Source organism: Monomorium pharaonis, chromosome 3 (genome assembly GCF_013373865.1).
Source record: "Monomorium pharaonis isolate MP-MQ-018 chromosome 3, ASM1337386v2, whole genome shotgun sequence".
Classification (NCBI taxonomy): Eukaryota; Metazoa; Arthropoda; class Insecta; order Hymenoptera; family Formicidae; genus Monomorium; species Monomorium pharaonis.
In genome coordinates, this window is record NC_050469.1 from 23,521,110 (window position 1) to 23,534,988 (window position 13,879).

Here is a 13,879-nt window from a genome sequence, read left to right on the forward strand (position 1 = left end):
AACTTACTAGAAATAAGTGTGAATAGCTTGTGATACTAATAATTATGGTGAACACATTTCAACAAACCTTACGTCCTCTTTTTTTTATGTGCTTTGTTATGGGTTTAATCTTTTATCCTAGAAAACGACCAAAAATTCGGTGGATTACATATTTAAATATCCTATATACTTTAACAATCTGGTTCGCTTATACCTATATTTTTTTCTATGTACATATCCGTTTTACAAGCAAAACACTATTTGATTCAGTCGCTATTGAAGTCTGTATAAAGTCCAACTTTTTGCTCTCAATTATGTCTGCGATTATGAGTTTCTACCATCAAAAGGTATTTCTAATATAAAAACAATTGTAAAACAAATTTTTATAACTCAAATACCTTTTAAACGTTTTTTAAATGTCTGTTCCTTTAATTTTATCTTTATTATAAAAAATATAAAATTACGTTTGAAATATGCGTTTTAAATTATCGATTAATGTTGTTAGAGATTTGAGATAAGCATAAAGAAGCTTGATATTGTCGATAATACTTTGGAAAAATTGGGTACTCCAAAAATATATAAAAAACTACGTATAAAGATAAACCAAATGATAATTGGATGGATCATATACTATCTTGCAATAAATCTTTTTGACGCAATAGGATGGTTGAACTTTGAAGAAACTGCTTCTTGGGAATTATATTTGTCTTTCATATTAAATCATTGTATTCATATTAATGTGTTTGTGAATTTGTTATTTATCTTCTTCTTATGGTTTGTATAACATACTATAATATAATATATGTAGATACAGAGAGAATAATTATTATAAATATTTTTTCTATATTTGTGTGAATTTATTTATTTTATTCAATTAACATAATGTATGTTATATAATATAAAACATTATCTGTATTGAATAAAAAAAGTACTGTTTTATTGTATCAAACAGTATTATTAATAATCGTAGTTGTTTCTTTAAATAAATTTTGTCTATTCCAAAACATTTGTTTGTTTTTAATATATTTTGTTAAATCTAAAGAAAAATTTTCTCTCTGTGTATACATAAACACACACGCACACATGCTATATTTGCTTCGTGTTTTTTGTATTTTAATTCTTATATAAATCAAAAATAATTAGAATTATATTATGATAAAGTACTTTTATTGTAAAAATGCCAACTTTTAGCATTTCTAACAAATTTTTAACAAATTTTTAAAAAATTCTATCACAGACTGAAGTTATACTATTCAATAATCGTAATATAATGTTCCAATAAAGAAAACAAATTTTGTACATAAAGATTTATAACTTATATTTATTATACAAAATCTGCATTCACATATACAAATCAATAATGCTACCATATAATTTACAATTCTTAAAAAATTATTTAAACAGGTACATTGGCACTAGATTTGATCAAGTAAATGAACACATGCAATGCTTACTAGTGAGAAGAAATTATGGACTAAGATGTACATGGGAAAAATCTATACTCGACGTTCCTCAATATACTTTATTTATTAATTATAAGAAAACATTATGGACTTCAATGTAAATTAATACTTGTATATGTATACATGTTAAATAGGATTATTTATTCGATACTTTTTTAAATAATACATTTAATTAATAAATTCATATTTATATAATCCTTTGAGTACATACTTCCCGCCCGTATAATGAGAAAAATATTTGGTGAGATTAACCAGAATTCTGATTACACAATTATTCACTATACGGTTTAATAACCTGAATCTGAATTCTGGAGATTATCCAGAATTCTGTCTACACTAAAAAAAAAATCTGGTAAGATTAACCAGAAATTTAATTATACGATTATTCACCAGAATTCTAGTTAATTCCATCATATACCTTTTTCAATGTAACATTCAGTATATATAAGATCAAATTGACCCCAACTAATTGAGAAAGTACCGTAGCGATGCTATTGGTTCTTTTGGTTAAAAAAAATTCTGGTGCAAAGTTTACATATAAAAAAATGACATCTGAAAAAGAGAAAATTGTTATACGTAATCAGAAAAAATTGAAACGATGATGCTTTGGAACGTAACTTCAGCAATTGTTCGATAGTAAAGTAGAAATCTTAAATGAATAACAAATGCATAATCGAAATTTGCTTTAATATTCTAAGTTACAGATATTTCAAGACCAACTTTTATTGGAGTCATATTGATTTTTAGTGTACTCAAAGGGATAAAAATTGTAAAATAATTATAACAATTATGAAAACTAAAAATTATAATTTAGTCATAATTTCGATATGTTTTTCTAAAAATATATTTTTTTGCAGGCACCTTTATTTAGAATTATGTCGCCTAACTCGCGAGTTAAACTTAACATTTACAGTACAAATAACGCTTGAAATGGCGTGTTGTCTTCCATATTTAACATCAATGTTCTATTATTTGTATTGGATCACAACAGCACAATATCGAGGAAGAATTTACACATTATATGATTGGAGTTGTACTATCATATGGATTTTTACTTTTTCAATGAGGCTTTACGTCATAAATTATATTTGTGAAAATGTCACGCAAAAGGTAAAGAAAAATCTGTTATAAAATTTAAATTTTTATTAACATATTTAAATATCATGATATATATTTTATACTAATAATTCTGCTATATATATATTTTTTATAATAAGATTCAAATTTCAGGCAAACAAAGTTAGTAAATTATTTCATCAATTGACATATATCCACCGATATGCTAATGTGTGGAAAGAGGTAAAAAATATTTTAGCACAACAAAAATCAACAAAAAAATTTTTAAGACTAAATGACAGATTTATATACAGATTTATTGCTTCATCCTACAAACAATGCATCATCCGTTAAAATTCAGTGCAATGGGTTTCTTCTATCTTGGTTATGAGTGTTTTTGGCAGGTTAACAATTTCTGCATTTTTGCATTTATTTATTTTTCTATAAACATGTCAGTTAATTCGTACTTGGTACAATATTTGTATAATATACAAAAGTCTAGATATAATTTGTAAAATCATTTTCAATAACAAAATTATTACATTTTTTCTATATGTATTGCGTTGTGTATTCGATTTCATTCTTATTTCAGTAGGTACAATTTTTGTATTTAATAAAAAATTGATTAAATTTCTTTTCAGTTTTGCATGACGATTTTAATGTATGTAATTATTATGGCACAGTTCAAAGTGTTAATTGAATATTAAACATATTCAATTCTTGCCAATGGAAGTAATACAAGGAGCATCTGTAACAACTTGCCGTGTCAAGAATGCATTAAAGTTATTCTTCACATTATTCATAAACAATTTAACATAATATTAATTGTAATGTAAAATATTGCATAATAACCATATATTATTGCATATACATAAATTGATGAATTAAAAATTTTCGCGATAATTGCATTAGGATAATAGTCTAAAATGCTGCATTCTGCATATTATTATAGTGTATCATCTTAGCGCAGTTATTTTATTGTCGGAATGAAATTTCTATATAATGTAAAAAATTAGACAAATCTAAGTTTGAGGTATCAGTATTTTACAAGTATTTAAAAAACTTTTTAATTATTTATTTAAAATGTTGCTGTGCTAAATATATTATATTTTATGCAATATTTACATTATATTTCTAAAATAATGCAATTTTATAAACACGTATATGAATTAGTTATAAAATATTCATAAATATTTTATATATAATACAGTTAAAATATTTCTTCAAGTATTGAATAATTTCTTTATAAACTTAATTTTGCAAATACAATATACATATACAACCAAGATGATTTGCTATACACATTATAAGTCTGCTGAAAAACTTTCAAAATTAATTGCGTAAACAGTTATCAATATATATTTTACAAAAAATTTTTACACATCTATTTTTGTAAAGATATCTACATAATTGTAGATTATATTGATGCAAGATTTCGTAATATTTAATAAATGTTTTCTTATCGAGATATATGTATACTTCCAACAGCCAAACCTGAAAAGACAGACTATACGCATAGTTTGTTAAGATCTTATGTCAGAGAGACAATAGATTTCAATCAGACTTCGTAATATCAGGCAATGTAAGCAAATTACTGCAAAAAATATTACAGAACCTGCTAACGTTCTACATAGCAGAAATCGAATGGAATCCGTTGACAAGATATCACTGACGACAGAAAATTAGCAGAACCTGCGTGATAATAATATGACAACAGATTGGCAACAAAAATGCAGCAGACTTCGATCGATTTTTGTTGATGTAAAATATGTATGTTAACAAGTTTTATCAATAGAATGTTAGCAGGATAGGACTTCAGATGAGTTCAGTTTGCTAACACTTTCTGATATTCTATTGTCAGTCTGTTAATATTCTGTCAACATTTTTTCTAACCGAATAGAGATATCATTAAATTTTATATACGAAAAACAAAACCATTTAGCGGCAGTCTTGTAATTATTGTATTCAGTGAACATACCCGGTTCGATTTTAGAGTAAGAATTATGTTAAATAAAATAATTAATAAAATGAACTAATAACACCAAGTCAATAACCGTTTTGTAAAAAATTCAATGCTAAGACGTGTCTCTTGTTCATCAAATAGAGTCCATTATTTTAATAAGCGTGAGTGCAAATATCAAACGCATTGATACATAATAAGACATACGTTTTACTAAAATTTACTATCACAATTAGAAGACACAATTGCGATATGTGTAGCATATGAATTTCAACTTGCCACAAAGTGTGAATAGTTAGTTTGTTAGTTTTATTCATAATTATGGTGGATACACTTCAACGTATTTTGCATCCTCTTCTTTTTATGTGTTTTGTTGTGGGCTTAACCTTTTATCCAAAAAAGCGATTAAAGATTCAAGTTACATGTTTAAATATTCTATATTCTTTGACAATCTGGTTTGCTTATACCTGTATTTTTTCCTACATATATATTAATTTTACAAGAGAAATATTATTTGAGTCAATCGCTATGGAAATCGGTGTAGCATCAAACTTCTTGCTCTCAATTATATCTGTGATTATGAGTTTCTATCATCAAAAGGTACTTTTACAATAAGTATAAACTTCAAATTCTTTACAATAAAGTGACAGCTTTAAATTTTTTAAATGTCCTTTTCCATAGTTATACATATCGTACAAGCATAATTATTTTAAATGCTTGTTTTAAATTATTTAATGTTATTTTAGAGATTTGAAATAGGCATAAAAAAACTTGCTGCTGTGGATGACACTTTGGAGAAATTAGGTACTCCAAAAATGTATCAAAAGCTACATGTGAAGATTAAACAAATAATAATTGGATGGATTGTGTACTATCTGGCAATAAGTGTTTTTGATTCAATATGGTGGTTCAACTTCTATGATAGTACTTGGGGATTATATTTGCCTTACATATTAAATCATTGTATTCATATCAATGTGCTTGTGGATTTGTTATTTATCTTCTTCTTATGGTTTGTACAACACAATATAATAATACTAGCTCTTTTGCCCGCGCTTCGCGCGGGCTCGAAAGCTCTTGCTTCACACACAACACACACACACATAAAATACATTAATTTGCGCATTGTAATTTGGCAACCATTCCTGAAAAATTTAAATAATTTTTAGATTATTTGCAAGAAAATTAATCCACAAATGAGTAGTTCACACTGAAAATAGTTCATTTAAACATATCTTTCCAGATATGTATTATACATTTTTTTTTACTTTATAAAACTTGTCTATATATGATATTTTTTGTATAACATTTTTTACTTCTTTCAATAAGATGTCCTTGTTTGCTGGATTCATCAATCTTAATTTTTACATTTTCTCTTTTTTTGTTCCTCTAGAGAATGCTACATAAAGTTGACCATGAGCAAATACTGGTACAATAAAATGCTCTTATTATTAAAATGCCAATTTTTTGTATTTTTAACAAATTAAAAGAATTTATTACACAGACCGCCTACTTTCGGTACTCAAAATATAACGTTCCAATAAAAAAAATTTGTACATAAAGATTTTAAATTTATATTTATTATCTGTACACAGAATTCAATAATTTGCATTTATATTATAAATCAGAAATGCTATTATATGTTTTAAATTTATTAAAAGATTATTTTGCACAGGTATGTTGGTACCAGATTTGATAAAGTAAATGAGCATATACGATGTTTAATAATGAGAAGAAATTATGGGCTAAGATGTACATGGGAACCTCAACACACTTTACATAATAATTATAAGAAAACTTTATGGACTACAATGTAATATTTGTATATGTTTAAACTGCTCTATTAATTCGATATTAATTAAATAATAAAATTTAATTCTTCGATTGTATCTATAGATTCGACACGTCCAAGCTAAAATAATATTTATTCATAAAATATAAAATTTCAAGTCTGTTTGCTTTCTCTCTCAAAGAAAAGATTATGGAAAACAACTACAAAATTTGTCAACTATAATGTTGACAGATATTTTGTAAATTTTTCAGAATATTTTAAATAAAGAAAATGGTATTCAGCGCAATAAATCTATATGATACAATCAAAAAAGCTAATATACAATTGTTAATTAACAAATTGTTATGAAAACCGTGTGTATGTTGTGTGTATGTATGTGTGTGTCTGTATGTGCGTGTAAAAATAAATTATAAAAATTATTTTTATTTAAAAAATTAAAATGTAGTTTAATTGTAATTGCAATTTCTCTATGTTTCTTAAAATATATGTTCTTAAAATACATTTTTTGGCAGGCATCTTCATTTAGAATTATGTCATCTAACTCGCGAGATAAACTTGATATTTACAGTGCAAATGACTATTGAAATGGCATCTCTTCTTCCATATTTAACATCACTGTTTTATTATTTATATTGGATGATAATACAACAATATCGAGGAAGAATTTATACATTATTTGACTGGATTGGTATTTTTGTACGGGTTTTAATTTTTTTAATAAGGCTTTATGCCGTAAATTACATCTGTGAAAACGTCACGCAAAAGGTAAAGAAAAATCCGTTTGAAATCCATCATGATATAAATTATGATATTAAAATATTGTGATATATATTTTATAATAATAATTTAGCTACATATTGTATAATAATAAGTTCCGAATTTCAGGCGAACAAAGTTAGTAAATTATTTTATCAACTGACGTATATTCATCAATATGCTGATGTTTGGAAAGAGGTAAAAAATATTTAAATACATCAAAGAAAAAAGCTTTTAAAACTAATTGATATTTTCTATACAGATTTATTACTTTATTCTGCAAACAATGCATCATCCCTTGAAATTCAATGGAATGGGTCTCTTTTATTTTGGCTATGAGTGTCTCCGGCAGGTTAAATTTTTTTCATTTACTTATTTTTGTATAAAGAAAATAATGTAATGCTTAGTTCCATTTAAAATACATAAAATTTTAGTAACCGCTTTAAACATTTTCTTCAATATCAAAGTTATAACATTTTTTTCATATTATACTGTGTATTTCATTCGCTTTCAAAATTTATTTTGAAATTATTTAAGAAGCAATTTCTTTAATTAATAAAAAATTGATTAAATTTTTTCCAGTTTTGCATGACGGTTTTAATGTACTTAATTATTATGGTACAGTTTAAAGTATTAATTGAATATTAAACGCATTTAATCCCTGCCAATGGAAATAATACAAGAAGCATTTCACTCAACTTCACGTGACAAGACTGTATCAAGGTTTTTCTTTGTGATTATATTTACTTGTGATTGTATCACTCAGAAACAATTTAACATAATAAAGGAAAATCGATTAATATAAACTTTCTAAAGCGACATCTTCTTATTTCACAAAAACTCAACACTGCATAGTATTAGTATTGATAAAAACATTATTTGCTTAATTAATTAAAAAAGTAAAAACTTATGTAGTTCATAAATTTATAGTTTTTCTATATAAAATTAGTTAAAAACAAATTCTTCAAAAATAAGAATAGGATTTGTATAATTTTCTTTTGCAAATTGAATAGTTCAAACATTTGATAATATTCCTAAATAAGATTCATGTATTTTATATTAATTTTGCATACACCTTCATTGTGCGATGTGTCATAATAGTGTATAATAATAATATAAATTGGAGTACTTTGAATTGTCAAATTTAATTGCTAAATACTTATCATTTTAAAACTGTTGTAATTTAATTTGCTAAATTTATGTCTTTAAAAACTATTATAATTTGGACATTTTGGTAATTTAAATTTTTGTATAATTTCAGGAATCACCCTTTTAGCATATTGCAATTGTTAAGTATCTTTAAGAATCACCCTATTATATGTAATTTTAAACAATGCAATGAACGAAAACAATTGCATAAAAATCAATTATCTCAATTGTGTACATCTGTGTTACTGTTTAGCAATTTAACGACGCTAATAAAGTGATATTTGATTATTTAATGAAGTATAATCTAATTATCGCGATGAACATGATGTTTCTACAGACCATAAATTTTCAGTTGAAAACAATAGTTACGCGTGTGCATTCGGCAAATTTCAATTATAATAAACACTGAGTAGAACAAGTTATACAACGTTTTTTCATAATTATATTTATATTCGGTTTCGGAATTCTTAAATATCCCTTTGATTATCCAAAAATCCGCTTCAACATTTTTTATGTGTTAGCTATGTGGAGTGTTTATAAATATTATTTTAAAAAAAAGAGAGAAGGAGAAGAGAAAGAGAGAGAGAGAAAAAAGGAGAGAGTGAAATGGAGAGAGAGAAAGAGAGAGGAAAGGAGAGAGAGAAAGAGAGAGAGAGAGAGAGAGAGAGAGAGAGAAAGAGAGACCATATATAATTAATTTAATAATTATTTATTTTCTATATTTTTTAAATTATAGTTCCATAGGTACTAGATTAGATAAAATAAATGATCACATTAAAGAATTGTCAGAAATTGAACAATATAGGATAAGATGTACATGGAAAAAGTCTCTCATCGTCATTCGACCTTTTATGTGTAGCAAAAGATATCGCAAACGTGTATTGTGGACTGCAATGTAAATAAATATATGCTAAGATGACATAGAAAGTAAAGATTTTCTGTAATAAAAAAAGATAAATTTAAAAAATCAAATATTGTATTATAATTATAATTAATCATTGATTCTCGAAAATTTCGTTGCTTATGAATGTTGTATTTCTTCATCAAACTTATCTAATTCATAAATTTACAATGGTTGTACTTTATATTTTACATGGATAAACACTAATTAATTCTATACTGTTTTATAACAACACAAGTTTCCTTGTATTAAATAAATGTGTTTAATTTCATAGTTAATTTTGACTAAACACGAGATAAATGTTGCATGCATTTAGCTTACGTGTTGTTAGAAATAACAAGTTTATAATTATATATTATATATTATATATTATAACTTCTCTTGGTGCATATAACATCTCTTGGTTCTCTTATGCATATAAGCTTATACATATATCTATTAATATGTTGTATTTCTAGGCACCTCCATTCAGAACTTTGCCGGATAGCTTCTAATTTACATAGTTTTTTTGAAATACATATAACTCTGTAGAAGATATCTTCTTTCATTGTTCTAATTGCTATTTTTTACTTTGAATATCACAGTATGCTATGCTTAATACATTAGTAATTCAACGCAGCTAAAATTATTCCTTTGCTATGATATATGTATAGTTTGTTATATGTTTAATAAAAATCGTTTGTCTTAATCACATTTGTGAAAGCGTTAGCACTAAGGTAAGATAATTCTCGACAATATCTAAATTAAGAAATCTTTCTTCAAGAAGAAATTCTATGTAACATATAATTTTGTGTAACATACTGTGCAGTGCAAATGAAAATAACAGTTGAGTCAGAAAATAATTAATAATAGCAAAAATTATTTTTTTAAGAAACCACATATATTTTTAAAAATTATTTTGTTATCTAAATAACAAATGTTATACATATATATATTTGATTGTTTAAAATATGCAAATATATCAAGCAAGATATAATAATTTCATACTGTTTCAGGCAAAGAAAACTCAAAATGTAATCTATAAATTTTATCTGTTTTCGCGGAAACACGCGAGGAGGTGAAATAACATTTCCATTTATTTTACAATTTTAAAAATTTATATTAAGTTTTAAATAATTTTTTATGTATAACGCCGATTTTACAGTTTGTTTTACAAATATCAGTTCGCCCATTAAAGTTTAGTGCATTAGGTTTATTTTACTTTGGTTATAAATTTTTTTGTAAGGTTGATATTAAATGTTATTCATTATCTATATAAAAAATATAGCTTAATGAACAACTTCAAAATGCAATATTTATATTTTCAGTTTTTTGGTTAGATTCTTACTGCTATTGTCTTCTTGTTGCAAGTATAAGATACTTCTTCCCTATCTCAAATATTAATGCCTGATAGAAATAATATAACATGTTAAAAATAAAAGAAAGAACAAAAAATAGAAAAGACAAAATATGCAAACTGTGAAATTCTTTATGTTACTTCATTATTAATCATGTTAACTTATTTAATATATTGTTACGCGTATTTTTATAGCAAATATTTTTAAAAGAAGTCCACTTAAAAAATGTCATTACTTAAACTTCATCTGCTATGGAATTTTAATACTAAATATTTTGACAGCTGCCCGAAAGTAAAACTGTTTATCAATCATTGTTAGAGAAGCACGTATGATATATAGTACTTACATATTATGACTATTCATAATGTGATTGTTATTAGAATAGAGAAAGATAAATAAGAAAAATAAATGTACCAAATAGAATTTCTATTCGATGACCTTAATCTTGATATATATTATTATAACTCTGAACAATGTAGGTGAATTTATCCGTTGCTCGTTATTTGTTAAAATATTATAAATTGAATTTATTAACAAAGAATGGCTTAAAACGTATTCTCATGTTTTACGATTCAAAAGGTACAATTGTTACAATTTTACATAGGTTTTCAAATTTTCATTTATTCTTTATCTTACGCATGTATTTTTTTTTGTTAATAATTTTTTAACAACGCACACGCATGAACGCACATTGGCGAATAAAAATTTTCAATTTAAACTATTAACTATTAATAAAGTTATTGTACAAAATGGAGAGTCATAATATCACTTTCTCCTATATACAAATTTTGTTTGGCAATATCGATCGACTTTTTGTGTATGTTTATGAGAATTAAATGACGTTAATGTATTGACTTAATGACATATTATGTCACCCTGAAAAAATGCGCTACATATTAATAATATATATATTGATAAACGCGTTCTAATAGCAAGTGAAATTAGTTTGCAGAAACCGCGAGTGTAATAACTATGATAACCACGGTTCAACAAGCTGTGTATCCCTTACTTATAGTTTGTTCTGTTTTCGGCTTGGGTATTTACTCTCCAGAAAAATTTTATTTAAATATTCTCTATAATCTGACAATATGGATCAGTTACAGTTATCTTTATTATTATGTGGTAACCGCACTTAAGGTAGAAATATGGTTTCAATCAATAACTAATATAGTCCATACACGGATTGGCGCTCTCACTACCATTACTTCTATTATCATAAGTATATATCGAGATAAGGTATATATCTATTCCAAATTTATGTTAAAATGTAATGTTAAAAAAAGTATTTTATTTTTCTTTAAATTTACTTTTACGTAACTTTTATACATTATGTATTATAGAAAAAATATATTTTACTTTTATTCTATACTTTTAATTGTTGTCCAATATTTTTCAGAAATTTAAATTATTTATGAAAAGACTTGCTGCTGTAGACGACACGTTGGAAAAACTAGGCACTTCAAAGATTTATCAGAAAATGCACATGTATGCAAAAAGTGCTTTAATTGGATGGTTAATATGTGCCTACATAGGCAATGTATTTGATATGATATGGTGGTTTTACGCAATGAAGGATCATCGTTGTATGATTTTACCTTATATTACAAATCATTTTCATAACATCAACATATTGACGGATTTATTACTTATAACTTTTTTATGGTTTGTATGATATTTACAATATGTAAGTATAGTTTTCAATTTATCAAGTTGTATTTAATAAGAAAGAGAAAGGAAGAGAGAGAGAGAGAAAGAAAAAAAGAGGAAAAGTGCGCGCGGTGTGTGTGTGTGTGTGTGTGTGTGTGTGTGTGTGTGTGTGTGTGTGTGTGTGTGTGTGTGTGTGTGTGTGTGTGTGTGTGTGTGATAAAAATATGATAATAAATGTTCTACGGATTTACTAACAAATTACTTTACTATTTAAATAATTTTGTAAATATTAATAAAATAATTTTTATAAGTTTTGATAATTATTAATAATAATTATTAACTCTATGTATATGTATACTTTATATACACTTTATCACTGTACAATTATTATTTCTTTACAATATAGGTACATTGGTACCAGATTTGATAAAGTAAACGAATACATGACATATTTAATAATAAAAGAAGAATATGGATTAAGATATTTGTGGAAGAAAACACCAAATATTCGGCGATGTATCATATACACTGATCACAAACTAGTTCTGTGGATCTCAATGTAACTCAGTACATCAATTTGAATCATTAAATTTGATTTAATAATTAAAGTAGTTTATATGAGATTTGAAAAATTCGATTTATAAAATAAGTAATACAAAATAATTTCTTTCTTTCCCCTCGTATTTCCGATTCTTTCATTAATAAATTTTAATTTTTAAAAGGCATCTCCATTTAGAATTATGTCAAATTGCTCGTGAATTAAACACAATCTTTGGACCTCAAATGACTATGGAAATGGCAGCCTATCTGGTATACGTAGCAAGACTATGTGATTACATTTTTCAGCATATACAAACGAAAGGCCGGTATATGCCTTCATCGTTGGTTTGGTTTGGTATGTTTTTCTGGGTTTCCGTGCATTTGGTCAGACTCTTCAGCTTAAATTACATGTGCGAAAAAATAAGCGCTAAGGTAAATATCCATACAAATTTTCATGTTTGTAAGATTCGTGAACCGAGTAAGGCTCCACATTAAATAAGATCAATTTTTTAATTAAGTATTTGAAAAACTGTTTTACGCTTACAGTATATATTAAATTAAAGTATATATTAAAAACGGGTCAAAGAAAATACGTAAAAAGACTTAGAATTATACTACAAAGAAGAAATTAAAACACGTCTATTTAGTGCAACAGAAATTTGTGATAAAGTGAGTGTATAAACCGATTTTATAAAAATTTTTATCTCAAATTTATATTATTAAACAAAACGTAACTAAATAAAAAATATTTTATTGTTGATTACTAATAATTGACTAAAAATACATTACATACTTTTTTAAATATTAATTTTCATGCACAAATATAAGTAAATATGGTATACAGCATCAGGATTCAAATTTGGATCAACGGATTAATAAACAAATGTTTTATGATGTTACACACCGCTTCAACAGTCTTATTGCATTATTTTATAATATATAGTAAATTTTTTGTTAATTATTGTTAAATAGCTAGCTATATACACTTAATATTTTACGTATATACTCGGGAGATCTCTCTTCATCTACAAACTTTTAAAATTTGATTATTATTTGTATTTCCTATTTAGCAATTCTTGTTAATTTATTTCAAAATATCTCCATAAATAGGATTTTTTAAATAAAATTAATTAAATGTGTCTTATTCGGTTCAAGTATCTTATGTACATAAGTATATCCATACATTATAAATATGTATCAAAATTACAATAAATATGAAATATATTATACAGAAGACGTATATGTGTGTGTGTGTGTGTGTGTGTGTGTGTCTAACAATACGACACCACTCATAAAGAA

General features: G+C 25.4%; 2 protein-coding genes across 3 annotated transcripts in view; one reads left to right on the plus strand and one right to left on the minus strand.

Moving 5' to 3' along the window:
- The window catches only part of LOC118644945, a 356,119-nt gene that overhangs the window by 103,793 nt on the left and 238,447 nt on the right, over positions 1–13,879 (minus strand). The window lies entirely within an intron of this gene.
- On the plus strand, positions 3,752–7,812 carry LOC114255496. The gene is made up of 7 exons (XM_036284914.1): positions 3,752–5,058; positions 5,205–5,470; positions 6,134–6,271; positions 6,763–7,015; positions 7,136–7,204; positions 7,269–7,358; positions 7,589–7,812. The coding sequence occupies exons 1-7, from the start codon at positions 4,780–4,782 to the stop codon at positions 7,652–7,654; spliced, it is 1,161 nt and encodes a 386-aa protein (XP_036140807.1). The 5' UTR covers positions 3,752–4,779; the 3' UTR covers positions 7,655–7,812.

What these genes read in the sequence shown, in the direction of transcription:
- LOC114255496 (XM_036284914.1), top strand. Translation starts at nt 4,780, where the DNA reads ATGGTGGATACACTTCAACGTATTTTGCATCCTCTTCTTTTTATGTGT. An exon ending in TTATTTATCTTCTTCTTATG is followed by an intron (nt 5,471 to 6,133) that starts GTTTGTACAACA and finishes TATTTTGCACAG; the next exon opens with GTATGTTGGTACCAGATTTG. An exon ending in GCTATGAGTGTCTCCGGCAG is followed by an intron (nt 7,359 to 7,588) that starts GTTAAATTTTTT and finishes AATTTTTTCCAG; the next exon opens with TTTTGCATGACGGTTTTAAT.